The 26,804-nt window shown below is 45.6% G+C and overlaps 2 protein-coding genes across 7 annotated transcripts in view; one reads left to right on the top strand and one right to left on the bottom strand.

The window, feature by feature from the left end:
- Positions 1–12,265, bottom strand: part of LOC132384595 (soluble guanylate cyclase 88E-like) — a 75,785-nt gene extending 63,520 nt beyond the window's left edge. For 3 of the 4 annotated variants that reach the window (XR_009508938.1, XM_059955818.1, XM_059955820.1), the window contains exons 1-4: positions 11,371–12,265; positions 6,609–6,772; positions 4,683–5,095; positions 2,073–2,213 (exon numbers count right to left, since the gene is read on the bottom strand). Coding sequence is in view for 3 of the 4 variants with exons in the window: in XM_059955818.1 (XP_059811801.1) it covers positions 2,073–2,213; positions 4,683–4,805 (264 nt within the window). In the remaining variant the exon portion in view is untranslated. Of the gene's footprint in view, positions 1–2,072; positions 2,214–4,682; positions 5,096–6,608; positions 6,773–11,362 lie in introns of all 4 variants that reach the window. The other variant, XM_059955819.1, reaches the window with a different exon arrangement.
- LOC132384594 (1-phosphatidylinositol 4,5-bisphosphate phosphodiesterase delta-3-like) overlaps positions 10,978–26,804 on the top strand; it is a 104,027-nt gene continuing 88,200 nt past the window's right edge. The window contains exon 1 of one of the 3 annotated variants that reach the window (XM_059955815.1): positions 10,978–11,167. In XM_059955815.1, the coding sequence (XP_059811798.1) occupies positions 11,083–11,167 (85 nt within the window). In that variant the 5' untranslated portion in view covers positions 10,978–11,082. The remainder of the gene's footprint in view (positions 11,168–26,804) is intronic. The other 2 variants (XM_059955817.1, XM_059955816.1) reach the window with 2 other exon arrangements.

Here is a 26,804-nt window from a genome sequence, read left to right as displayed (position 1 = left end):
GCTTCTTACTTCATCTGCTCTCCCCCACCCACCCCCTTCCCCCTCACCTTGTCTCATCTAACACCTACCAGCTTGTCCTCTTTCCCCTCCCCCCACATACTTTTTCTTGGATTTTCCCCCTTCCTTTCCAGAATTGATGAAGAAACTTGGCCTAAAACGTCAACTGTAGCAGGAGAAAACAGCTCCAATGGTTGAGTTCCTCCAGCACTTTTGTGTTGCCCAAGATTTCCAGCATCTTATGTTTAGGGTTTCCTTAACTCTAAGATGCTGGAAATCTTGGGCATTTCCAATGCTTGGTTTGTCTGCAATTTGGAAACTTCTCTTGGCACATCCATGCCTGAGTCATCAATAAAAAACACAGAGACATCCCAGCGCTTATCCACAGGAAGCAACACTGTCTATCATTTGACACATCTCTGCTTCCTCCTTTCTGCCATGAAAGTCCTTCAGGATACAAACACTTCCAGACCGTGGGTGATAAAGTGAGAGAGAGAACCCATAGAGTCAGCGACAGGACAGAAACAGAGCCCCTAGCACTGTAACCAATAGGAGTCTGAAAGCTTGGGGGAAGCCCGTGTAGTTTGCAAGCAGCTGTCAACACAGGAGAGGCATGGGACAGAGGAGAACAGCAGGAAAAAGTGGGTTGGGTGGCAGGGGGAGAGCTCAGAGTGCGTAACTGTTAACTCCTTGGGGAACTGAAGACTAAAGCTGGGGGGTTCTGTATCAATGATATAGGGCACTGGAGAGACCACATCTGTTGTATATGTACAGGACTGGTGTTCTTTGAAGAAGAATGTCCATGCATTGGAGGGAGTTAGGAGCAGGTTTACATGCAAGAATGGAATCTGACAAGGACAACTTGGACAGGCTGGGCTGATTTCTGCTTGTTCTCAAAGAATGAAAGACATATGATTATGTGGGTTCTTCACAGATTGGGTTTGGAGAGGGTGTTCATTCCTCCAGAGCAGGGGTTCCCAACCTGGGGTCCACAAACCCCTCAGTTAATGATAGGGTCCCGTGTCACCCCTACCATTATGAACCCCTACTCTAGGAGAATCAAGAACCAGATTCTAAAGTAACACATTGGCCATTTAAGATGCAGAGGATGTTAATTATTTAAGCTCTCAGAGAATCATGAGGCATTGAAAATCTCTTCATGGAGTAGTGGAAGCAGAGAATATTTAAGGCAATGGAAGATATACATTTAATGGACAAGTGGGTGAAGGGTTACCGTGGGCAGGAGAGAACGTGGAGTTAAGGTTTCAAAAGTTTCAAAGGTCCAATTTAATGTCAGAGAAATGTATACACTATACATCCTGAAATGCTTTTTCTTCACAACCATCCAGGAAAACAGAGGAGTGACCCCAAAGAATGAACAGCAGTTAAATGCTAGAACCCCAAAGCCCTGCACACCTCCCACGCATAAGCAGCAGCAAGCAACAATCCCCCCGCCCCAGAGTAAAAATATACATCGAGAACTCAAGCGTGCAGCAAAGTATCAGCAAAGACACAGACTTGCAGTACTGTACCCCAAAGACTACTCGTTCACCTGGTATTCAACACACTGCAGGCTCTCTCTCTCTCTCTCTCTCCCTAATAAGGGAAAAAGAGGTGTCTCCGTTTCCATTAGGTTACAATCTCAACTTTACATCAGCCATGATCTTGTGAAATGGTGGAGGAGCTGTTGGGGAGGTGGTGGAGCCTAGTCTTGTTCACAATTCATGTGTTCAAACATACCATCTATGCCTCTCCCCACCCAGTATTGGGCCTATCTCCCACCCTTTCCCCATCCCCACACTACCCCATCTCCCTCACCAGTACCTTGGCCCTTCCCCCCTTTATTGTCACTTCCCAATTACCTAACCCCTCACTCTCCACTCCATCTTCCTCCTCAGCACAGTACATGACCCTCCTCTCCCTGCCCCCTTATTCACCCCTCCCCCTCCCTAGAACACGATACCCTTTTCTCTCCCCGGAACAGAACACTCTCCCTCACCCACAGCCAGTGTGGAAGTTACCGGGGACCGGGAACCTCTGGAAGCTCCATAACAGATGCCAGGCCCACCACTCACCTTCAGGATCCGGTCATATCCATACTTCCCCACAAATCCTAGGAAGTAGACGCCCCAGGAATTCATCAGCTCGCTGTAGGGGGTGCCAGTCACTCCACTTGCTGCCATGGCGATGCCTGGGATGACACTCTCACTGTAGACCTGGCGGCAGCAATGGGAAGGCATGTCAACGGGGACCAAAGTGCCGAGCATGAACCATCTGGGAGGACTACACTGTCTGGGAAACTGTACTCTCTGGATGTACTGTACCATCTAGGACTGAACCATCTGTGCTACTGTACCATCGGGAGTATTACACCGTCTAGGATTACTGTACTGCTTGGCAGCTCGTGAACAATGTCTGACACACCTCTGGGTGTGGTCTGGTTCACTGGTGCCTGTTACCAGCTGAGAAGCAGTGTGCCCTGTGGTCTGGGAATTGGAAAATTATAGGAAAAAAAGGATAATTAATAAATTGAGTTGGTATCTAGCAATAGTAAACTTCCTCAGAGAAGGAACGTCAGGCCAACTGTTCCTGTCAGCAGGGAGATGAAACCTGGATAACCAGCCAGACTGCCTGAAGCAGTGTCCACCAGTTCCAGCTCAGTGTCTGAGAAGGGATTGTTAACAAAAATGTGGAACAGGAGATAACCCACTGACTGGGTTCCAGTTAGGTAAGAAGACGGATGCGTCACGGCAATAAGTGCTAATCGCGAGACTGCTTTAAATAATCACAGTACACGGAAAACCCATGTTAGTCAAAATAAACTTGACAAGATTAAATAAAAAGCACAAGAGCTTAATGACTCTAGCTAAGACAACAGTTAGTGAAAACAGGTACTTGAGAAACCTAAAAGCCCAAAGCAGTCCTGCTCACTGACACAGAAATTTGGAATAATTAACAGAACATTGATGACTGTGGGTAACTGCTGCCATTTGTGTAAACGTTTGTCACTTTGTTTATAAATGTCCCAGACAAACAGAGCCATACAGCATGGAAACAGTCCCTTTCAAGTTAGTCCCACTTCCCAGCGTCAGGTCCATAACCTGCTAAACCTTTCCACCTGTCTTTTAAAAGTTGTTATTGTACCTGCATCAACTACCCCCTCTGGCAGCTTTTTATACCCTTTGTGTAAAACATTTGCTCATTAAGTTCCGATTAAATCTGTCCCCTCACCTTAAACTGATGGCTGCTAGTTTTTGATACCCCAACCCTGGGGAAAAAGACTCGGCACTCACCCTATCTGTGTCCCTCATGATTTTATACATCTCCATAAGATAACCTCAGTCTCGTAAACTCCAGGAATGAAGTCCTAACCTATCTAATCTATCTCAGTCCCTTTAGTTTGGCCAACATTCTTGTAAATCTCCTCTGCACCGTGGAAAACTTCAGGTTCCTGGGAACCACCATCTCTCAGGATCTGAAGTGGGAGCAGAACATCAGCTCCATCCTGAAGAAGGCCCAGCAGCGGATGTACTTCTTGCGGCTCTTGATAATATGATCTGCCTCAGGAATTGCTGCTGCAGTTCTACACTGCAGTCATTGAGTCTGTCCTGTGCACCTCCATCATTGTGTGGTTTGGAGCCGCCACCAAGCAGGATAGAACCAGACTACAGCGCACAGTGAGGACTGCCGAGCGCATCATTGGAGCCTCCCTGCCCTCTATTGTGGACCTGTACTCTTCCAGGCTGAAGAAGAGGGCGGGGAACATCATAAAGGACTCCTTCCATCCTGCGCACAGACTGTTTGAACTGTTTCCGTCTGGTAGGCGCTTCAGATCCCTCCAGGCTAAGACTAATAGGCACTGGAGAAGTTTTTTCCCTACTGCGGTCACTTTGCTGAACAGTTAACTGCCGGTTAACTGTCGGCTAACTATTACTTGGATTGCACTACCTGTATGTATAATCTATATTTTCATTTATATTTATCATTATTATTGTTATGAGCAGAGAGACAACATCTGCCGGAAGTAAATTCCTTGTATGTGCACAGGTACTTGGCGATTAAAGTCTGATTCTGATTCTGCACTTTTCAGTTTAATAACACCTGTCCTACTCAGGGCGACCAAAACTGAGCACAATACTCCAAGTGCAGCCTCACTAGTGTCCTATACAAGCTTACCATGAGCTCCCAACTCCTACGCTCAATGTCCCGACTAACAAAGACCAGAGCGCCAGAACCCTACTTTACCATCCTGTCCACCTGCAACTCTACTTTCAGGACCCCTTGGTCCCTCTGTTCTACAACACTCCCCAGGGCCCTGCTGTTCACTCTGATTTGACTTCCATTTATCTAAATTAAAGTCCATTCACCTACTTACCCAGTTGATCAATATCTCACTGTAAATCTTGATAGCCATCTTCACTGTCCACTTCACTGTCATCTGCAAACCTATGAACCTTGACTTGTACATTCTTATTAATGTTTGATAGCTGACAATGGGAACAGGAACTTGCAAAGTGATGTTGACAAATGAAGTGAAGTCATGAACCAGTTAGACAACAACTCACTATCCATTAAGATTTATGAACTGAATATTTACAGAAAGGTGAGATGCAGAGGGATCTTGAAGCTCCAGGTACAAACATTAGTGGGATCATAAACAAATACCAAAACCAGGTAATGTTTACCTCATGAGTTACAAATGAGTGTAGCCTCACATCAGCCCGCTCCCGTACCAGCTTCCACACATCATCTCCGTATGACTCCTTGATGAAATCGTGCAGACTCTCACACAGCAGCCCGTACATCATGAGAGTGAAGCAGGGGAGTCCTGACGAGTGATGCCAAATCTTCGTTCCTTCTCCGAGTGAAGACTGTGCTGCAGACCGAGTGCCGCAGACTTGCTCACTGATCGAATGCCAGCTGACATAGACAGACCAGGCTTCACGGGGCAACCTTCAGCACCACATGGTCACTCTTTTGTCAGAGAACATCAGGCTGCATCCTTCAGCAAGCCCTTGACCTCATTCACTCAGGCCAGCTCTGGGTCTTCGTATCCAGCCAGGAGGATGTGGAATCCTATGGCCTCGAGTCAGCAGCACTGTGAAACAACCCAACAGAGATTACCCTCGATAATCATGGGCTCACCAACTCACTACTTTGTGAGATTGGCCTTATCTTGATCACACTTTGCAGTTCTGTATCTTTGAGAAAATCCTGTTTCCATAACAGGTCCATATTCAAAACCTTTAAACTGTCAGCTGGAGCCCACATTTGCTGCTTACATTGACCAACATGCTATACAAGAGCCTGACAATTGCAGCACTGATACGAGACTCCATGAAGTGATCTGGTTAACTATATTGCCTCGGTAAAGCCAGGCTCCTTTGATCCAAAGGAGCTTCTCTGGGAAATGGCCAGGAATCACACCATAGAGTCATCGAGTTATACAGCACAGAAAAAGGCCCTTCTGCCCAACTTAGTCCATCTAAACCAAGTTACCTGCTTGAGTTAGTCCCAGCTGCCCGCATTTGGCCCATATCCCCCTAGACCTTTCCTATCCATACACCTGTCCAAATGTCTTTTAAGCAGTGTAATAGTCCCCAGCTCTATCACTTCCTCTGGCAGCTTATTCCATACACCCTCTACCCTCTGTGTGCCCTCAGATCCCATTGAATCTTTCCCCTCTCACTTTAAACTTATTCTGCCTAGTTTTGGACTCTCCTGCTCTTGGGGAATAAAAACTGATCATCCACTTTGTTTATACTCCTCATGATGTTATAACCCTCCATAAGGTCACTCTTCAGCCTCCTTTGCTCCAGGGAAAACAGTCCCAGCCTATCCAGTCTCGCTTTGAAACAGGTGCCCTCCAGTCCTGGCAACAACGTAGTGAATTTTTACTGCATCCTTGCAACCTAAAAACATCCATCCTATAGCTGGGCGAACAGCACTGGACACAATTCTCCAGGTATGGTCTCACCAGTGTCTTGTATGGTTGTAACACTCAGCTGAGAATGGACAGGGATGGAGGTCACACTGGAAAATTCAGTGCTCTTGTTCAGGCTAGAAACTGCATCCAATCCCTGGACATTCATCTTAATGTTCTGCAGTGATAACCGTACGTTCCAGGCAGGCACTTGACATACCTTGTTGAACTAAAATGAAGCAGAGAACTGAAAGACCTAGACTACATTTGGGCATAAGTGACAAGTTAACATTTGCAATGCAGAAGTGCCAAGCAGTGACTGTCTCCAATGAGAGAGAATCTAATGACCTACCATTAACATTCCTGTGCTGACTCCTTAATCAGCAATGGTTACCATGGACCAGAAACTCAACCAGACCAGCCATAGAAATACCACGGCCACAACAGCAGGTGCACAGGAGCACCAGCAACTTCAGGTCATACACCACCCAGACCTGGAACTACACCATGGGACATTCCTTGCCCTTGAGTTTCTGGTCCATGGTAACCACAGCTGATGATCAGGGACTGTGGCGGCTCAAGACAGTTCGCCATCACCTTCCAGAGGGCAGTTGGGCAGGGGCAATAAATGATGGATCTGGATTGTAAAAGTAATTAAATTTTAAAATGCCATGCATAGTCCGCTCACCGGATTTTCCATGTCGTTCACCGTGCCACGCCACACACCCACCACAGGAAGGCAGATACCAAATGAATGTGAGAGACAGGGCTTGTGCTGATGGGTGTATCCAGACTGTGAGGTATTACACGTGCAGCTGTTGTCTGGTTTCTCTTCTCCATGACATCAGTAATCTGTAATAATAAAATAAACAACATTAAAAAAATTCAGGAACCCTCTGGTGTGGTCATTATAGGAACGAAGCTTAATGGCATCTCAGAACGATTCACATATTAAAAAGCAAATACTCTGTTCTTGAAAAGTAAATAATATACCTACTGTAGAAATATTCATGAGCCCTGTCCCATGACAATTGGTCGAATCACTCTAATCCTCTCCGTTAAATTCTCTCAGATACGAAGCAGACATCCCTGTCCAGGTGGCTCTTTATCCTCTCAGACTGCCCCTCAGAGTAAGGATGAGCTGATATTACTTTTGTTTGTGGGTTCTGAGGAGGCCGGTGAGGCTAATGCGGCAGTGTCACAGATGCAGCAGGAGATCCTGATGCAGTGTGGGGCTGTGAGGGTATTGCACTGCTTCTGTGTCCCACTGTGTAACCTTGAGGTTCTCAGCACTATCTCCAATTTTCCCTCTCCACTTTGGGTGGACGTGGGCCACTCCCAGGAATCAGTGGAGATACTACCAAGTGATTTCAAGATGTCAGGGCATCTGTAGGGTCAACACTGATTGTTAGTTTTCTTAGAACCACCACCTGAGAGCTCTGGAGAATGATGCATTTGCCTGAGGCGTTATCAACTGTGGTACTTCATGGCAGAAACTTCTGATGGCTCTTTATAATTTGGAGTTGTGTGCTTGGTTGTATGTTTATTACAATTTCCCAATTTCCCTCGGGATCAATAAAGTATGTCTGTCTGTCTTCACAATCCAGTGAGATAGGGTCCAGGGAGTGTCAGTGGATCTGTAACCCAGTGGTAGAGGATGACCCATCGCTATCCAACCTCCTCACCCACGAGCTTCTTTTGTCTCCTTCCCTGTACTGACAAAGGGTCTTTGAGCTGAAACTGTTGAGTTTTTGCATCATCTTCTGCTGCTGCTTTAGATTTCCAGTATCTGCAGTTTACATGACCTTTAATTCTGATTTTTTTTTCTCTGCAGACACTGCCTGACCCACTGGAGCGTTCCCAGCATTTTCTGTTATTCCAGAGGAAGGAACTCATTTGCAAAATGACCTATGCATCTGTGTAAAAAATGTGCCCTGCATATCTCCTTTAAACTTTCCCCTGCCTTACCTGAAAGCTATGTCCTCAGCTACTTGACATTCCCATCCCGGGGAACAGACTGACTACCTACCTTATCCAAAGCAACATACACAAAATGCTGGAGGAACTTAGCAGATCAGGCAGCATCTATGGAAATGAATAAACAGTCAGGCCGAGACCTTTCTTCAGGCCTGGAAAGGAAGGAAGAAGATGCCAGAAGAAAAAGGTGGGAGGAAGGAAGGAAAGACCAGCTGGAAGGTGATGGGTGAAGCCAGGTGGGTGGGAAAGGTCAAGGACTGAAGAAGAAGGAATCTGATAGGTGATGACAGTGGACCATGGGGGAATGGAAAGGAGGAGGGGACCCAGGGGGAATTGATAGGCAGGTAAGAAGAGGTAAGAGACCAGAATGGGGAATAGAAGAGGGAAGAGGGAGGGAATTCTTTCTTAATGGAAGTTATAAACTGGGTGCAGAGCTCCACAACATTGTCCTGTAAAGTTACATCAGAGTCTTCCAACTTTTATATGCCTTATCCCCTGCAGCCTTCCTCATTAATAGCTTTTCTTGCATAGTAACACTCTATGTTACATGTGCTCAGAGCCCCAATTCTCCTTACACTGCAATATTTTGTCATCTCACTCTAAATAATTAACTTATTTTTTTCCAATTTTCCTTTAAGTGTGGTTTAACCTCACACTTCTCCCTTTGTTTGTCTCTCACATAAACAGCATGTATATAAATACATCATGTCCACCCGACAACTTGCTAACTCCCTTATCTTTGCATCATCTGCAAAGTTGTCTGAAGTACTCTTGGTCATTCATTCCTGTCACCAGTACAGATTAGAAACAGCAGAGGAGCCAGCATTGACCTTGTGTCACCTTACTTAATGACTGACTGATAAAACTGAGCCACTTATCATGACTTGCTCTCTTCTGTTTTTCACCCATGGGGGAGTGGGGGCAATATTCTTGTTGCCATATGGTTGATTTTTCTTGCAAATGGGGGGGGGGGTGGTTTGATGCTTTTCTTTGAACAGGTTCCATGGTTTTCTTTGTTTCATGGCTGTCTGGAGAAGGTGAATCTCAGAGTTGTATACTGCATACATACTTTGATATATTGAACTTTGAACCTTATTAGTTAACCTCTCCTCTGTCCATGCTATTATTACCAAACCTGTGCATTTTATCTTGTACGGTAATCTTTTAGTGGCATCTTCAGAAAATCCCAATGTAGAGCTACTGAGTTCTACAACAGGTCCTTCAGCCCATTTACCAACATATGGTCTATAGCTTTCTATCCCTTGGTCATTTAAGTGCTTGTCTACACAGGACTATAACATAATACAAGCAAGAGTAGATAGCCTGGCACCTCAAGCCTGCCCTCATCATCTTTTCTCTGCCAGTTTCTCTGCCCCAACTCCTCAATCTTTTGAAAATCGGTGTGCTTTACCTTTTGTATTCCCTCATGGATCCCACCTTCACAACATTTGGGATCAAGAATTTCAGAGATTCACCTCCCTCTCTGAGAGAACTTCCTGTACACCTCAGTTTTAGATGCCCCATCATTCAAGGCTCTGCCACTGGTAGAAACATCTCAATATCCGCCTGCCATGCCCCTCACATACACTTCAATTTCATCACCCCTCATTATTCACACCCCAAAAAATAAAGATCTAATTTTGTTTTAGCCCCTAGTGACAGGAGAGACCTCTGGCCCCAGGAAGTAGTGTGGTGAATGTCTTTTGAGCTACAGTCCCCATAGATCTTTTCTTAAAGGTGCCAAACTGTGTCAAGTACTCCAGCTATGAACCACTAGGCCACTGCATATTGTAACAAAACTTCCATACTTTTAAACTCCAACTCTCTTACAATAAAGCTCAGTTAGCCATTTGCTTTTCTGTATCTGCCAGTTATCCTTTGGTGATTCATTCACCAAACACCGAGATCCCTCTGTATTTCACCTGGTGCCAATCTTTCTCCAGTTAGAGAACAGAGTGCTTAAGGTTCTTCTTGTCAGTGTATGTCCTTAATATTCCTTTATAAATCTCCTCTTGTCAAGCTCTCACTCTCTGTCTTGCTGAAGAGAGTAAATATCCTCTGTCCTATTTTCATTTCATCAGCAACTTGGATACCTGGCACTTTGGACCTCTGCCTCCCCCACATACAAGTAAGGGCTCATATGCAGACAAAAATATGTTTCCCATATTCTGAGATTTATGTGATTACTGGAACGTACTTCATACTGGTTTCCTTCAGTTTTTTGGTGCCTATCTGGAGTAGACAAATATCAGAGTTGTATTGTACCTGCATACTTAGACACTAAAATGAACCTTTGAACCTTTTTTTACCTGTTACATCTTCAACAAGTGAGGGTACAGAACTGACCCTACAATACAACCATCTCCTCCCTCCAATCTGTTGAAACCTCTCAAGAAGCCAGGAGATAAGTTGCCGCCAGCACAAGCGCCATATATGCAGAAGTTTCCCTTGCGACCCTGGAACTGAATGCTCCAGTCGCGGCTGCTGAGGACTGGAACTAATGATTAGTAAAGGGCTGACAAGGGTCCTGAGACGATGTGACCGCAGGGAATGAGTATCAAAAGGTGCTAAGGACCAGGGCTGATTTCAGGAGCGAGTGGCAGAGGTGCTGAGGACACCTGACAATCAAACAATGAGTGACCCAGGGAGCAGAAGGGGAGATGATAAAAGGGGTGGTCAGCATAGTGGTTGTACACAGTGAGTTGATCGCGATGGATGGGCCAGTCAGGCTACAGGGGGCGGCTGCTATTGGAAATATCAAGGAAGGGTGCTGAGGTCAGGAGGCATTGCCTTCAATGCTGAGAAGCGGGTGTCACTGGTATGAGCCTCAGTCCCGAGGGCAGCGGGCGATTTCAAAGATGAATTGTGTCTGAGACCAGAAGTGAACACATGGTCTTGAGGTCAAGAGCTGCCGGCGGGAGTCCATTCTGTGCAGTGGTGTCCCGGCATCGAATGCGCGCCCAGCCCGGAGTGCAGCGATCTAGTAAACACTTCCCGCCCAGCCCTTGATCTGCTTCCAATCCTTCCTCGCGTGGACGTTCGGAATCACATGAGCAGCGCTGAAGGCGGGCCGGGAGGAGGGCGAAGGGGTGAAGGAGGAGGGCTGGGGAGGGGGTTAGGTGTGGAAGTAGACGAGGTTCGGGTTGCGGCCGGGACGGGACACGGGCTTCTGCCCAGATACCACGATGGGCACCAGATCCAGACGCTCGGAACCCCGACACCTGGAGCAGGACCGCAAGAAACTCGCCCTGAACACCTCCAGTAGAGTGGGTAAGGGGGTGGGGAAGAGCTGGGTGTGTGGGGGAAGCTTCAGAGAAAAAGGGGTGGAGGAGAGAGGTGGGAAACGGGGGCTGCGAAGTACCCGCTGCTCTCATACCGCGCTCCAACTCTGACTAAATAAGGAGTGGGGACTGAGTGCGGGGGCTTCATTGGTGCAGCGGCCCGGAATGGGAATCACACAGTCACCTTCTCACCGTCTGTCAGGGTTCTGGCCTGCCGTCTCCCCGTTGTCTGTCAGAGATCTGCCCCGCCGTCTCTCCGTTGTCCGTCAGAGATCTGCCCCGCCGTCTCTCCGTTGTCCGTCAGAGATCTGCTCCGCCGTCTCTCCGTTGTCTGTCAGGGATCTGCCCCGCCGTCTCCCCGTTGTCTGTTCGAGATCTGTCAATCGGGAAACTGAGATTGAGTCTCTGATGCGCCCTTTGGGTTGGTTGGTCTCGGGAGCTTTTGCTCCTCGTCCCGTCTCCGGAGGAGGGTGTCGGAGGCAAGGATCAGGGGCTGGGACTTGGGAGGCCGGGTGGGTTTAGATTTCCGAGTGTCGATCAGTGGTGAGCGGGCGGGGAAACAGCCGGCTGTATCTGGTGGGGTGAAGTCCCTGTGGGGTTCAGCGGATTCCGTTCCGGTCTCTGGTTCCGACCTCACCAACAAGGTGACCACAACAGGCTGCCAGCTGCAGGTCAGTGCGGCCCCCTTGTCCTGAACTTCGGGTCTCATGTCTGTGTTACAAAACCTGCACCGCGAAAGTGTAAGGTTTAACGAGACGCAGACTGCATCTTCCCAGCGTCTGGGCTCTGGGATGATGAGGGAGAGTTGACAGATGTTCAATGTGACAGGCTTTATGGCGATGGTGACATTTCCACCAGGCTAGGTGTGTGAATCGTTGATATGGTTTGAATAGGACAGGTCAGTGATTGTCGATGTGGGTCAGACGCAGTGAGCTGAGAAAGGGAATGTAAAGGCAAGAACAGTATGACCGGGCTGAATGGCCATTTTCTTTGCTTCACGTTTTATACTGTACTTTCATTCTGCTCCTTCTTGGGGTCTCAGTTCAAAGTAAATTTATTATCGAAGTATGTATATGAGATTCATTTTCTTGCAGGCATTTACAGAGAAAAACAGAAAAATACAATGACGTTTATACACAAAGAAAGACTGACAACCAAGGTGCAAAAGAAGACAAATTGTGCAAATAAAAAATAAACAACGTGAATTGTAAAATCCTTGAAAATGAGACACGAGAGCTGTCACCAAGCAGGCAGCTGCCACCACCCATCTTTCAAGCACCATTATAGGGCAGAACTGAGCACTGCCTTTTATCTCTTTCTTGTTATCCTGTTGGTTCCTAATAGCGGAGAGTAGAAATATTTTTTAAAAAATCTTTAAGTAGTTTCCAGTGTCTCAAAACAACTTACAACCAATTAAACACTTTTAGGGGCGTCATTGCTGTAAAGTGGGAAGTGTGGCAGCTGAATTGAGGATTTTTGGCTTAGACCTCTTGGAAATACTGCCATGGAACTTGAGGAAGCAGGTGTGTGGGTGGACGGGAGGGCGCTGTCAAAAAGTTAACAATTCAGATTGTAGGAGGCAAGGACTGGAGTGCGACAACAATGGAGCTTTGATGGTTATAAGCTCATTAAGTCATGTGTTCGGATTGGAACTTCCAGCTAGTTGAGTTCACTGGTCAGTCTGGTGCCTGGGTTTCGTTTTGGAATCTTACCAAAGTTTCAGTGTCTGAGGTGACCACACTGCAGCTGAAGGAATGAGTGACCATTGAGAAGAGGAAGGGAGGCAAGCGGGGAGTCGGGGAAACCTGTATGGGGATCTCCCTCTCAAACCATCTCTCTGTTAGGGTAAATGTAGCTCTGAGACATCTAGCAAGAGGCAAGATCACAGCCCCAGGACTGTCTGAGCTGTGCAGGGGGAGGAGCAAGTGTCCAAGGGTTATGATGGTGGGGCCTTGGCAGTGAGGGTCGAGGCAGGCACCCCTGCACCCATAGGCATTGTCTCCTTGGTACCACAGTCAACAATGTCAGCGAATGGGTGCGGAACATTGTGAAGGGTAGGTGGCATGGTCGCATAGCTGTCAGCGTAACACTTTGGAGCACTAGCAACCCAGGTTCAACCCCCACTTCAGCCTGTCCTCCCCGTGACCACAGAGTGCTTCGGTTTCCCCTCACATTCCAGCGATTAAGTTAGTAGGTTGATTGGTCTTATGAGTGTAATTGAGTAGTGCAGGCTCGTTGGCAGGATCTCTAAATCAAATCAAATAAAAAATAAATGTGTGAATAAAGACATGGTGGGACGGTGTAAGGTTTTAGATTTCTGGATCACTGGGTCTTTTTTGGGGAAGGCAGGACCTGTTCAACCTAAATGATTTGCACCTGAAACACAACAGGTCCAATATCCTTGCAGGGTGGCTTGCTTGTGCTGTCGGGGAGGGTTGAAACTAATTTGGCAGGGAACAGGTTAGATGTACAGTTGTGAGGAAGCCACGTCAGTCTGGTAGGCAGAACAGACATGGGCACGAAAAGGCACATGAGAGGAATACAATTTGAAATGCATCTATTTTAATCTAAGTTTCTGGAGAGGCCAAGGAGCTAATAGCGTTGATCAGTGTATGGGAATATGATACCAGTGCAATCACAGACGTGAAAAAAGGAAGGACGTGTAACCTTCAGAGATCTCAGGGGAAGTAAGAGGAGAGGGAAATGTGCTAATGAGAGAAGGTATCAGATAAAAGCCTTCAAAAGAGGCAATATGAGTAAAGCTTAGGAGTAAAAAGGAGGTGGGAACTTTGCTGGAAATGTACTACAGGCCTCCTTATATTCAGCAGCAGAAAGAGGAACAATATACAGACAGAGTAAGGGTAACACACAAAATGTTGGTGGAACTCAGCAGGTCGGGCAGCATCAATGGAGGGGAATAAAGAGTCAACATTTTGGGCTGAGACCCTTCATCAGGACTCGGGAGGGTATAAGTAACAGGGTGTATGGAATTTTTTCAGTGTTACTGGGATAGCTAATTGTGTGTGTGTGTGGGGGGGGGGGGGGTTGATTTTTCAAATACAGCCAGGAGACCTTTAGAGCTGATAAATAGATGGGCCTAGACCCGAGCTTAGGGAATGTAGCCTGGCAAGCCTTAGGTGAGTTGGTGGAAGAGCATTTTGAAATTAGTTTTCTAAGTTTCAAGGTGATTATGGAAAGGGTTAAGGTCCTAATTGAGGACCACTAATACCAGTAATTCTTTTATGGTTCAATTCCTTAGCTTCCTTGATCAGTAAAAGATTTTGGTCTCCAGGTTTAAGGAAGGACATTCTGGCAATTGAGGAAGTGCAGCGTAGATTCACTAGGTTGATTCCTGGGATGGCAGGGCTGTCTTACGCAGAGAGATTGGAGAGATTGGGCTTGTACACGCTGGAATTGAGGAGATTGAGAGGGGATCTGATTGAAACGTTTAAGATAATTAAAGGATTTGATAGGATTGAGGCAGGTAATATGTTCCAGATGTTGGGAGAGTCCAGTACCAGAGGGCATGGATTGAGAATAAGAGGTCAGTTATTTAAAACAGAGTTGAGGAAGAGCCTCTTCTCCCAGAGAGTTGTGGAGGTGTGGAATGCACTGCCTCGGAAGACGGTGGAGGCAATTCTCTGGATGCTTTCAAGAAGGAGCTGGATAGATATCTGATGGATAGGGGAATCAAGGGATATGGGGACAAGGCAGGGACTGGGTATTGATAGTGAATGATCAGCCATGATCTCAGAATGGCGGTGCAGACTCGAGGGGCCGAATGGTCTACTTCTGCACCTATTGTCTATTGTCTATTATGAGAAATATTTATTAAAAATCTCAGTCACCTCCTGTTGCTTCACACACAGATGGCCATGCTGGTCTTTCTGGGCACCTTTTTTCTTCCTAACTACCTCTTTACTTTTAATATATCTGTAGAACCTATCAAGACTTTCTTTAACCTTGCCTGCCAGAACCATCTCGTATCTTCTTTTTGCCCTCCTGATTTCCCTTGAATGTTACTCCTACATTCTGCCCCTTCTTGATTAAAGAGAACCCCAAAGCTAAAAATATGAGAATAACCTGGAATGGAGTGGGACCAATCAAGGATAAAGGAGAGAATTTGTGCATCGAGTCAGAGGATCTAGGCAAAATGAGTACTAAATGTGTACTTTACATCAGTATTCACCAAGGAAAAGGACATGGCAGATAGTAAGCTTTGTTTTGGGCATGCTTGTGTGCAAGGGCATTTTGAGATCATGAAGGAGGTCCTGCTGGATCTTTTCAAGTAGGATAATTCCCCAGGGCATGATGGGATTTATCCCAGACAATTGAGAGAAGGTTGAGAGGGGGAATAGCTGGAACTTTGACCAAAATCTGCATCCTCACCAGCTAAAGGCGACATCCCATAGGACTGGAGAGTAGCCAATGTTTTTCCTTTGTTCAAGATGGGTAATAGGGATAATCAGGGAAATTATAAAGCAGTAAGCCTCACATCAGTGGTGGGAAGCTATTGGAAAAGATTCTTGGGGATAAATTTATGTGCATTTGGAAAAAAATGGCCCAATTAAAGACAATAATTATGGCATTGCACAGGACAGGTCACGTCTTATGAACTTGTTTGAGTTTTTTCATGAGGTGATGAAAGTGATTGATGAGGGTTATCTACATAGGAGGGTGTTAGACAAAATTCCTCATGGGAGGCTCATCTGGAAGATTGAGATCCATGATGAATTAGTCGTTTAGATTCAAAATAAGCTTGTCCACAGAAGAGAGAGGGTAGTGGTTGATGGGACTTAGTTTAGCTGGACCTTTGGTTTTCCACAGGGATGCATTCTGGGACCTCTGCTGTTTGTGATGTGTACAAATGACCTGGATGAAGATGTTAATGGATAGGTTCGTAAGATTGCTGATGATAGAAAGATTCGTGGTGTTGTGGATAGTATAGAAGTCTGACAAAGGATACAGTGGGATATAGATTAGTTGCAGACATGGGCAGAGAAATGGCATATGGTGTTTAACCCAGCCAAAGGTGAAGTGTTTCACTTTGGTAAGTCAAACGTAAGGAGACAGTGCACTGTTAATTGTAGGACCTTATCGATGTTGATAAACTGAGAGGTTTTGGGGTCCAAGTTCATAGCTCTCTGAAAGTGGTAATGTAGGTTGATAGGGTGATAGTGAAGGCATATGGCATGCATGCCTTTATTAGTTGAGGAAATGAGTTGAGAGCTGCAGCTTTCTGAAACTCTGATTAGGCTCCATCTGGAGTACAGCAAGTCTGTTCTGGTTGCCCACTGTAGGAAGGATGTGGAAGCTTTGGAGAGGGTGCAAAAGAGATTTACTAGGATGCTGACTGGATTAGAGGGCATGTACAATAAGGAGAGGGTGGATAAATTTGCTTTTTTCTCTGGAGTGGAGGAAGCTGAGGGGAGATTTGATAGAGGTTTGTAAGATGAAAGAAGGCATAGACAGAGTAGACAGAAGTATCTTTTTCCCGGGGTTGAAATGTCTAATACCAGAGGGGATGTATTTAAGGTGAAAAGGGGTAAGTTCAAAGGAGAGTCTCAGCTCGGTGCCTGAGCTGAAGGCAGAGTCCTGGCTCGATGTTCATGCCCATTGTCTGTGTCTACCCCTTGAAGAAGAGTCCCAGCTCGGTGCCTGAGTGGAAGGCGGAGTCCTGGCTCGACGTTCATGCCCAGTGTCCGTGTCTACCCCTTGAAGAAGAATCCCGGCTCGATGCCTGATCTGAAGGAGGAGTCCTGGCTCAATGTTCCTGTAAACAACAACACACACAAAATGCTGGTAGAACACAGCAGACCAGGCAGCATCTATAGGGAGAAGCACTGTCGACGTTTCGGGCCGAGACCCTTCATCAGGACTAACCAAAAGGAAAGATAGTAAGAGATTTAGATGTTCCTGTCCTGTGTTTTGGTGTCCACGTTTCTGGCTGCGGCGATCCATGGTGTCCACGTTTCTGGCTGCAGTGAATCAAGTTCCTAGTCTCCTAGTCCAGGGTCCGCGATGATCCAGGTTTCACGTTCCCGGCTGTGGCGATCCATGGATCCCAGTCTCCAAGTCCAAGGGCCGTGGTGGTTCCGGTCCCAGTCCCCAGGGTCCCAGTCATGGCTGCAACGATCCATGTTGCCGCTGTCCAAGTCCCAGGTCCGCGGTGATCCAAATCCCCTAGTCCAAGGTTCGTGTTCCTCTTTGCCCTCCTTGATTTCCTGATTTTCTGCGTAGCGAGTAATAAACGCTATTTTATTGTACCTAAGAAAGACGTGTTTGTGTCCTGTGTGTGGGTCCTCTCCCAGCACCCTTGTCCCCACCTTGTGACACAGGATTCAACTTCCACGGCTGCTGTATGCTCTCCCTGTGTCTGTGTGGGTTTCCTCCAGGTGTTCCAGTTTCCTCCCACAGTCCGAAGACGTACAATTAGGGTCAGTGAGTCGTGGGCATGCTATGTTGGCACTGGAAGTGCGACGACACTTACGGGCTGCCCAGCACAATCCTTGCTGATTTGAATTGATACAAATCTTGCAATTCACTGTATGTTTTGATGTACATGTGATAAATAAAGCTAATTTTTATCACTAAAAATGGTTTTTAAAAAATACTGAGAACATGTGTTGTAAAGTGTTCTTGAAAGTGAGTGGGTAGGTTGGAGAATCAGTTCAGAGTTGTGGTGAATCACCTACGCTGTTTCAGAAAACCGATGTTTGTTGTGTAATAGCTTCCGAATCTGGAGGTGTGAGACCTTAGGCTCCTGTACCTCCTCTGATGGTAATAGCAAGGAGAGAGCATGGGCTGGATGGTGTGGGTCCTTAATGAGTGGTTTCCTGTGGCAGCGCTCCATGTAAGTAATGGAGAGGCCTTTTCCCGTGGTAGACTGGGCTGTATCCACCACTTTCGGTTAACTTTTCTGTTCCTGGGCATTCCAGACCAAGATGCAACCAGTTAAGATACTCTCCACTGTTTGTCAAAAATTGAGGAAATGGAAGGATATAGACACCGTGGAATACATTAGTTTAGCTGACCTCTTGATTACTAATTAGTTCAGTATGACATTGTGGGCTGAAGGCCTGTTCCTGTGCTGTACTCTTCTACGTTTGATGTAATTTCTTTCCCCAGTATAGAAATGTCAAGTTCTAGGGTACATGCATTCAAGGTGAGAGAGGGAAAGTTTAAAGGAGATTAATAGGACAAGTTTTTTTTAAAAAACGCAAGTGCCTGGAACACACTGCCAGGGAGGTGGTAGAAGCAGATATGATAGTGGCATTACAGGCATGTGAACAGGCAGGCGTAAGTTTAAATTGGCATCACGTTTGGCACAGATATCGTGGGCTGAAGGTCTGTTCATGTGCTGTACCCTTCTGTGTTCCATCTATTTTTAAGCATGTTATTGACTGTTCCAGATGTGTGGACGTATATTCCAAGGTGTCCCTGTTCCTCTAGTCTCCATTATACATTCCCTGACCCTGGTGAACTCCCTGCTCACAACACCTCCCACATCTCTGGATTGCATTTCACTTCCAAATGTTCTGTCCAACTGAACTGACCACCATTGAGTCCAACTGCACAGGAAGACGTGCTTTTGGCCCACAAGTTTGCACTGACCAAACATCCATCGACTCTGGTCCTACTTTTAACCCACCGTGTTCCCCCCACATTCACTTTCACTCCCCTCAAACCCAACCCTTCACCTACACATGGGGCAATTTACGGTGACCAATTAACCTACCAATCCCCACACCTTTGTATTGTGGGAGGGAATCAAAGCACACAGAAGAACGTGCAAACTCCTCACAAACAGTATCTGAGGTCATTTTTGAACCAGGGTACTGTAGCGGTGGGAAAGAATGGTAAGGAAGGATCCCGGGGCTGCGACAGTCTCTGTGTAACCATGACAACATTCTTCCAGTTCTGCTCCCGGAACTGCTCCACCATTGGCACCCACTACTGAGGTCCTAAATTCAGTAATCCTAGTGTATCCATTGTTCTGCACAGTCAAAATTTCCCTCTTGACCACCTTTCCTCTTCCACATTCTCGCTGTTGGAGGCAGATCAATAGAGGTGCTTAAGAGACTGTTAGTCAGACACATGACTATGCAGGAAACAGAGGGATATAGATTATGTACAGGCTAGAGGAATTTGGCATTGTGTTTGGGGCAGACACTGTGGCCAAAGGACTTGTTCCTGAGCCCTTCTCTTCTATATTTGTTCATTCACAAATTGAGGACTACTATAAATTGGAAGTGTACACTTTAAGACAGAGGAGGCTGCGTGTGGGCCCAGAATCAAGTTTATTATCACTGATATACATTGTGAAATTTGGTTTTTTGTGGCAGCAGTACAGTGCAAGACATAAAAATCACTAAAAGTTACAAAAATAAATAGTGCAAAAGAGGAATAATGAAGTAGACCATTCAGAAATCAGATGGTGGAGGGGAAGAAGCTGTTTCTAAAGCACTGAGTGTGGGTCTTCAGGCTCCTGGATCTCCTCCCTAATGGTAGTAATGAGAAGAGGGCTTGTTCCCAAAGGCCAGAGTCCTTAATGATGGATGTCACCTTCTTGAGACTTTGACTTTTGAAGATGTCCTCTGGTGGGGAAGAATTTGCCTGTGATGGGGCTGGCTGAGTTGAATTGAGGTATAAGGTTATGAGGATTGAGGCGACAGGGCCCAGGCCCAAGCTTGAGAGTGAGGGAAGACTCAAGGTTTGATCAATTTAAGCACTGGGCTGAATTGGAAAGGTCGGGTACAGGTTGAATCGAGGCCCAAGGGCCTGGACCCAAGAGTGTATTGAAGTGCCAGGGCCTGGGCCGAGACTAAGGAACGGCCTGAGGTTTGATCTGTTTAAGCGTCAGGCCAAGTTAGGCTTATTTGTTTCTGCACTGAACTGAGGCTGTGGCCTGCAACTAATGGGCTCCCAAATCGGCTGCAGTGATAACTGACTTCGTGGCTGTGGACTCACTTTCAAGAAATTCAGTTCTGAATGTTATTTGCTTACTTTTGTTGTTTGCATGATTTCTTTTTCTGCACATTAAGTGTTTGATGGTCATTTTTAAAAAATGGGTTCTATTGCGTTTCTTTGTTTTGTGGCTGCCTGTTAGGAGACAAATCTCAAGGTTGCATGTAGTATGCGTACTTTGACAATAAATAAACTTTGAGGAGCCCAGATAGAATAAATAAGGAGGCTGGATTTCCTTTAACAAAGGGACTGAAATAATTGGGAGATGGATTGGCAGGATAAGGGGTAAAAAGAATCACCTAGGAGGCATTGACAGGAGGGATTTCTGAGTGATGGAGGCAGAAGCTCTCAATACATTGATCCTGTTACAGACCCAGTGGCGGAAGTGGGATGACTTCTTCGTCCAGCATGGTTAAGCTGGACTGAATAGCCTAAGCTGTCAACCTGCTTTGAATCTATGACACGTCCTGGTGTGTGATGGGGAGAGCCTTTGGACATTTGAGACAAAGGGTCACAGCTGCTGCTGTGATCTGTTTCCAGGTTCTGATTCATAGTCCTCACCTGATGAAAGCACAGGAGGCAGGGCTATTTGATGTCACGGAACTACAGTGAGTGCCCCCAGGCCAGTACCTGTGGAGCTGAATTGCACGTCCCCATCCTCCCATCCTACCCCCAGATCCCCTTTAATGTTAGCATTCCCCCCTTGCGATAATTTTAAATTGTGATGATCCCTCTTTCCATCTCATGTGACAGCAGGAGAAGTGATCAGCATCCCTTTGCCAATTAAGTTGCTCAACTTGAGAAGCTCTAAGAGTTTAGCCAGTTGCCAGAGTACATTCCTGACTCTGCATAAACAATAATCTCACATTACTCACAGGGCCATTTCTGTATCCGTGACGTGAATATAAAACAGAGAGTAAGTCACTCAGGCCCTTGAGCTTGCTCCAGAGGGTTATTAGATTCCAAGAATAAATGGCAGCTAGAATGGATTTGGTAAAGAGAATAGTGTATGAAGAAATAAGACTAGTTCTTTTTAAAGTAATGGAGCTGACTGATGAAAGTGGAGTGGTTAACATGATTATATACAGTATATAAAGCTTTCAGACTGTCCCCAACCCCAAACAACATTCTCAGTGCTATTTGTCAGCTCGTTTGAAGCCAGTAAGGTTAAAAAGCCTCCGACTGTGACAGTGTAAAATTGGTTAAAGGAAAGCAAGCAGAAAATAACAGTGAACACTTGTATTTCATGATGAATGGACATTTGACAGGATCACTCATTTCTGTTAAGATTTTAATAATTTTGCTTCAAGTTCCTGGGTGTCAGCATCTCTGAAGATTTATCCTGGGCCCAACATATTGATGGTGCAGTAACAATGAAGGCACAACAGTGGCTATATTAAAAAATTGAGGAGAGTACGTCACCAAAGACTTCAGCAAATTTCTACAGATAGTGAAGAGCATTCCAACTGGTTGCATCACTATCCGGCATGCAGGGGGCCATTGCACAGGATCAGAAAAAACTGCCAAAAGTTGTAAATTCAGTCAGCTCCATTATGGGCACTACCCTCTCCAACATCAAGAACATTTTCAAAAAGTGATGCCTCAAAAAGGCAGCATCCATCATTAAGGACCCCCATTACCCAGGCCATGCCCTCTTCTCATTGTTACCATCAGGGAGGAGGTACAGGAGCTTGAAGACACATACTCAATGTCTTAGGAACAGCTCCTTCCCCTCTGCTAATTGATTTTTGAATGGTCCATGAACCTATGAACACCACCTCCCAATTTTGCTCTCTTTTTCACTAATTTTTTAATATATTATTGTAATTTATAATTTCCACAGGCAGGGATCGCTCCCTTTGTGATTCCCTTGTCCATTCATCCCTCCCCACTAATTTCCCTGCTGGTACTTGGCATGTCAAGTGGCCAAAATGCTACACCTGCCCATTGACCTCCTCCCTCAACTCCATTCAGGGCCCTAAACAGACCTTCCAGGTGACGCAACACTTCACCTGCAAATCTGCTGGGGTTGTCTATTGTGTCTGGTGCTCCCAAAGCAGCCTTCTCTTCAGACCTGTCAAAAATTGGGAACTAATTTTGTCTAGCACCTCTGCTCCACCTGCCAAAAGCAAAACTTCATAATCAGAAGAAGAAGAAGAATAGCCCTTAACTCGGCAGTTATGACAGTGTTTCCGTAGCAAGCTATTCTTGTTTTTACGAGGCTGAGTTGCTAGCTTGACGCTCAACCTGACTTGGATTCGAACTCAGGAACCTTCGCTCTGGAGTCCGGCACTGATATTAGTGCGCCACCAAGCGGGTTCAGAATCAGAATCAAGTCTAATATCACTGGCATATGTCGTGAAATTTATTAACTTTGTGGCAGCTGTACAATGCAATACACAAAAATAGTGAGAAAAAAACTGAATTACAGTATATAAAATACAAACCCCATTTCCAGAAAAGTTGGGATATTTTCCAAAATGCAATAAAAACAAAAATCTGTTATATGTTAATTCACATGAACCTTTATTTAACTGACAAAAGTTCAAAGAAAAGATTTTCAATAGTTTTACTGGCCAACTTAATTGTATTTTGTAAATATACACAATTTTAGAATTTGATGGCTGCAACACACTCAACAAAAGTTGGGACAGAGGCATGTTTACCATTGTGTTACATCACCTTACCTTTTAATAACACTTTTTAATCATTTTGGAACTGAGGATACTAATTGTAGTAGATTTGCAATTGGAAATTTTGCCCATTCTTGCTTGATATAAGACTTCAGCTGCTCAACAGACCATGGTCTCCGTTGTCTGATTCTCCTCTTCATGATGCACCATACATTTTCAATAGGAGATAGATCTGGACTGGCAGCAGGCCAGTCAAGCACACGCACTCTGTGTCTACAAAGCCACGCTGTTGTAGCCCGTGCAGAATGTGGTCTTGCATTGTCCTGCTGAAATAAGCATGGACGTCCCGGGAAGAGACGTCGCCTTCATGGCAACATATGTCTCTCTAAAATCCTAATGTACGCCTCAGAGTCAATGGTACCTTCACATACATGCAACTCACTCATGCCATGGGTCCTCCATACCATCACAGATACTGACTTTTGCACCTTTCACTGATAACAATCAGGATGGTCGTTTTCATCTTTGGCACAGAGAACTCAACACCCGTTTTTCCGAAAACTAGCTGAAATGTGGACTCATCTGACCACAGCACACAGTTCCACAGTCTTTCAGTCCATCTGAGATGAGCTCAGGCCCAGAGAACTCACCGGCGTTTCTGCATAGAGTTGATGTATGGCTTCCTCCTTGCATAATACAGTTTCAAGTTGCATTTCGAGATGCAGCGACGGACTGTGGTAAGTGACAATGGTTTTCCGAAGTACTCCCGAGCCCAGGTGGCTATAATTGTCACAGTAACATGATGGTTTCTTAGGCAGTGCCGCCTGTGGGCTCGAAGATCATGCGCATTCAACAGTGGTTTCCAACCTTGCCCTTTATGCACTGAGATGCCTCCGAATTCTCTGAATCTTTTCACAATATTATGTACTGTAGATGTTGAAAGACCTAAATTCTCTGCAATCTTGCGTTGGGAAATGTTCCTTTTGAACTGACTAACAATTATCTCACAAATTTTGGCACAGAGGGGTGAGCCATGACGCATCCTTGCTTGCAAAGACTGAGCCTTTGATGGACGCTACTTTTATACCCAGTCATGATACCTCACCTGCTACCAATTAGCCTGCTTAATGTGGAGTCTTCCAAACTGGTGTTATTTGAATATTCTGTGCACTTTTCAATCTTATTTTAACTGTCCCAACTTTTGTTGAGTGTGTTGCAGCCATCAAATTCTAAAATTGTGTATATTTACAAAATACAATTAAGTTGGCCAGTAAAACTATTGAAAATCTTTTCTTTGTACTTTTGTCAGTTAAATAAAGATTCACTTGAATTAACATATCACAGATTTTTGTTTTTATTGCATTTTGGAAAATATCCCAACTTTTCTGGAAATGGTTAAATGAATGTTACAAAACATAAATAACAAAAAGTGAGATAGTGTTCTTGGGTTCAATGTCTCTCAGATGGCAGAGGGATAAGAAGCTGTTCCTGAATCACTGAGTGTGTGCCTTCAGGCTTCTGTACCTCCTACCTGATGGTAACAGTGAGAAAAGGGCATGTCCTGGATGCTGGAGGTCCTTCATAATGGATGCTGCCTTTCTGAGGCATCACTCCTTGAGGATGTCTTGGATACTACTGAGTCTGGTACCCATGATGGAGCTGACTAAGTTTACAACTCTCTGCAGTTTACTTTGATCCTGTGCAGTAGCACCTCCCTCCCCCATACCAGACAGTGATGCAGCCAGTTAGAAAGCTCTTGACGGAATATCTGTAGAAATTTGCGAGCATCTTTGGTGACGTACCAAATCTCCTGAAACTCCTAATGAAATATAGACAGTCTTCTTTATAGCTGCATCAATAAGTTAGGACCCGGTGGCCAAAATATTGGTCTATCTCCTCCTCTTGTGCCACAGTGAAGCCACCCTCAGGGTGGAGGAGCAACACCTTAAATTTCATCTGGGTAGCCTCCAACCTGATGGCATGAATATGGATTCCTCCTTCTGGTAAAAAAAATTCCAGGGAGTATTGGGAAGGAGAGAGACCTCGATGTACAAATACAAAGATCTCTGAAAATGACGGCACAGGCTGACAAGGGAAGGCATGGCGCAGAGTATAAGAGCTGGGTGGTTTTGGTCCAACTTCATAAAACTTTGTTCAGCCCAGAGCTGGACTATTGTGTGCAGTGTTAGTTGCCCATGCTATCATTAGGATGTGAGTACACTGAAGAGGGTGCAGAAGAGATTCACCTGGACGTACGTTTCAATTATGAGGAACTGGATATGGTGAGATTGTTTCCCTTGGAGTGGTGGAAGCTGAGGAGGGAGATGACAGAGGTACACAAGATTAAAAGAGGCATTAACAGGGTAGGTTGTAAGAAAGCTTTCCCTGTGGAGGAGATACATAGGTTCACAGTGAGGAGTAAGAGGTTTCAGGGGATCTGAGGAAAAATTTCTTCACCCAGAGGGTGGCTGCTATCTGGAACATGATATGTTGTGGTGGAGGCAGAGGCTTGTATCTGGATGACCACTTGAATCCCCAGGTGCTGAGAGGTGGGAGGAATAGAACTGTCAGAGTTTTGGATTGAAACCCTGCTTGACCCACCTAGTTGCTCCAGCTTCTCTCTTGACGGTACCTGTGAGCTTCACTAGGGAAAGGAAACGTGGAACTTATTCAAAGTGGTGGGAGGAAGTAATTAGAAACTTGGGCCAATGGTACCCCCTGCAGCAAGCTGATCACTCCTGAGAATTTACACTGCAGACCAGTTCATCAGCCTTTGGCCAAATTGAATTGATGCCCTCCAGAATTCAGCTGCACTGTATCCATTCATTGGTCCCCATTGCTCCCATCTGCTCACTTACCCTGGCTCCCAATCAATCAACACTTTGATCTTAAAATCCTGCTTTTGACGTGCTGCATCCTTTCTGAAAGCAAACAAATGTCCCATGCACACCGAGCTTCAGTTTTACCCTTCAGCTGCCAAGCACCAAAGCTTCAGAACTTCTTCCTAATGGCTGGAAAACCAGGCCACCCTTATATGTTTTTGCCTATGATAATAAAAAATATATTCAGTACTCAGGTAGAATCCATGAAAAACAAAATATAGTGAACGATGATCTGTCATCTAAAGTGGGAGGTTAAAAATTAAACACCTTTTAAACTTAAGAGAAGGGAGAGAGGTGGAAAGAACAGGGAGAATGTCAGCAATGGGCTGGACGCCAGGAAAGAGTGAATGACCAGAAATGGTGGTGTTGCCAGCTGTAAGAAGTGGTGTTAATCTCTGCCAGAAGAAGATATAAACAGATGAATGAGGTGCAAACAATGCTGGAACTGGTAGATAGAAAACCCTGCAAACCTAGAATAAGTGACAATGCTGAAAGCGGTCAACAGACTGGTCAGAGAGAAACAAGAGTTACTATTTCAGGCCTTCAATCACTGTTAACTGTACAGTATTAGGCTTTGGATACCGGCGTACGTTCAAATTCTCAGCCAGAGTCTGCTGTGTGGATTATCTATTTATAAGCATCTGGTTGAAATATTGGATGCAAATGAAAAGTCATTGTGGCTGTGTTTAGACTTCCAATGCAGTCATCAGCTTTCAACATTTTGAAATTGCAACTTCCTGGTGGCCAAACATTTTAATTCCGATTCCCATCCCTGTTCTGATGTGTCATTCCATGGCCTTGTCTCGTGCCATGATGAATCCACCCTCAGGGTTGAAGGAGCAATATCTTATATTCTGTCTCCAACCTGATGGCATGAACATCGATGTCTCCTTCTGGTAAAAAAAAAATTCCCTCCACCTCCTCTCTTCTTCTATTCCACACTCTGGCCTTTCACCTCTTCTCACCCAAGGTGCTCCTCCTTCTTCCCTTTCTCCCATGGTCCGGATTCCTTCCTCTCCAGCCTTTAACTTTCCCATCCACTTGGTTTCACCTATCACCTTCCAGTTAGCCTCCTTCCCCTCTCCCTACCTTTTTATTCTGGCATCTGCCCCCTTACTTTCTGGTCCTGATGAAGGGTCTCAGC

This window comes from Hypanus sabinus, chromosome X1, assembly GCF_030144855.1.
Source record: "Hypanus sabinus isolate sHypSab1 chromosome X1, sHypSab1.hap1, whole genome shotgun sequence".
Lineage (NCBI taxonomy): Eukaryota > Metazoa > Chordata > Chondrichthyes > Myliobatiformes > Dasyatidae > Hypanus > Hypanus sabinus.
This window is presented reverse-complemented; position numbering and strand designations above follow the sequence as displayed.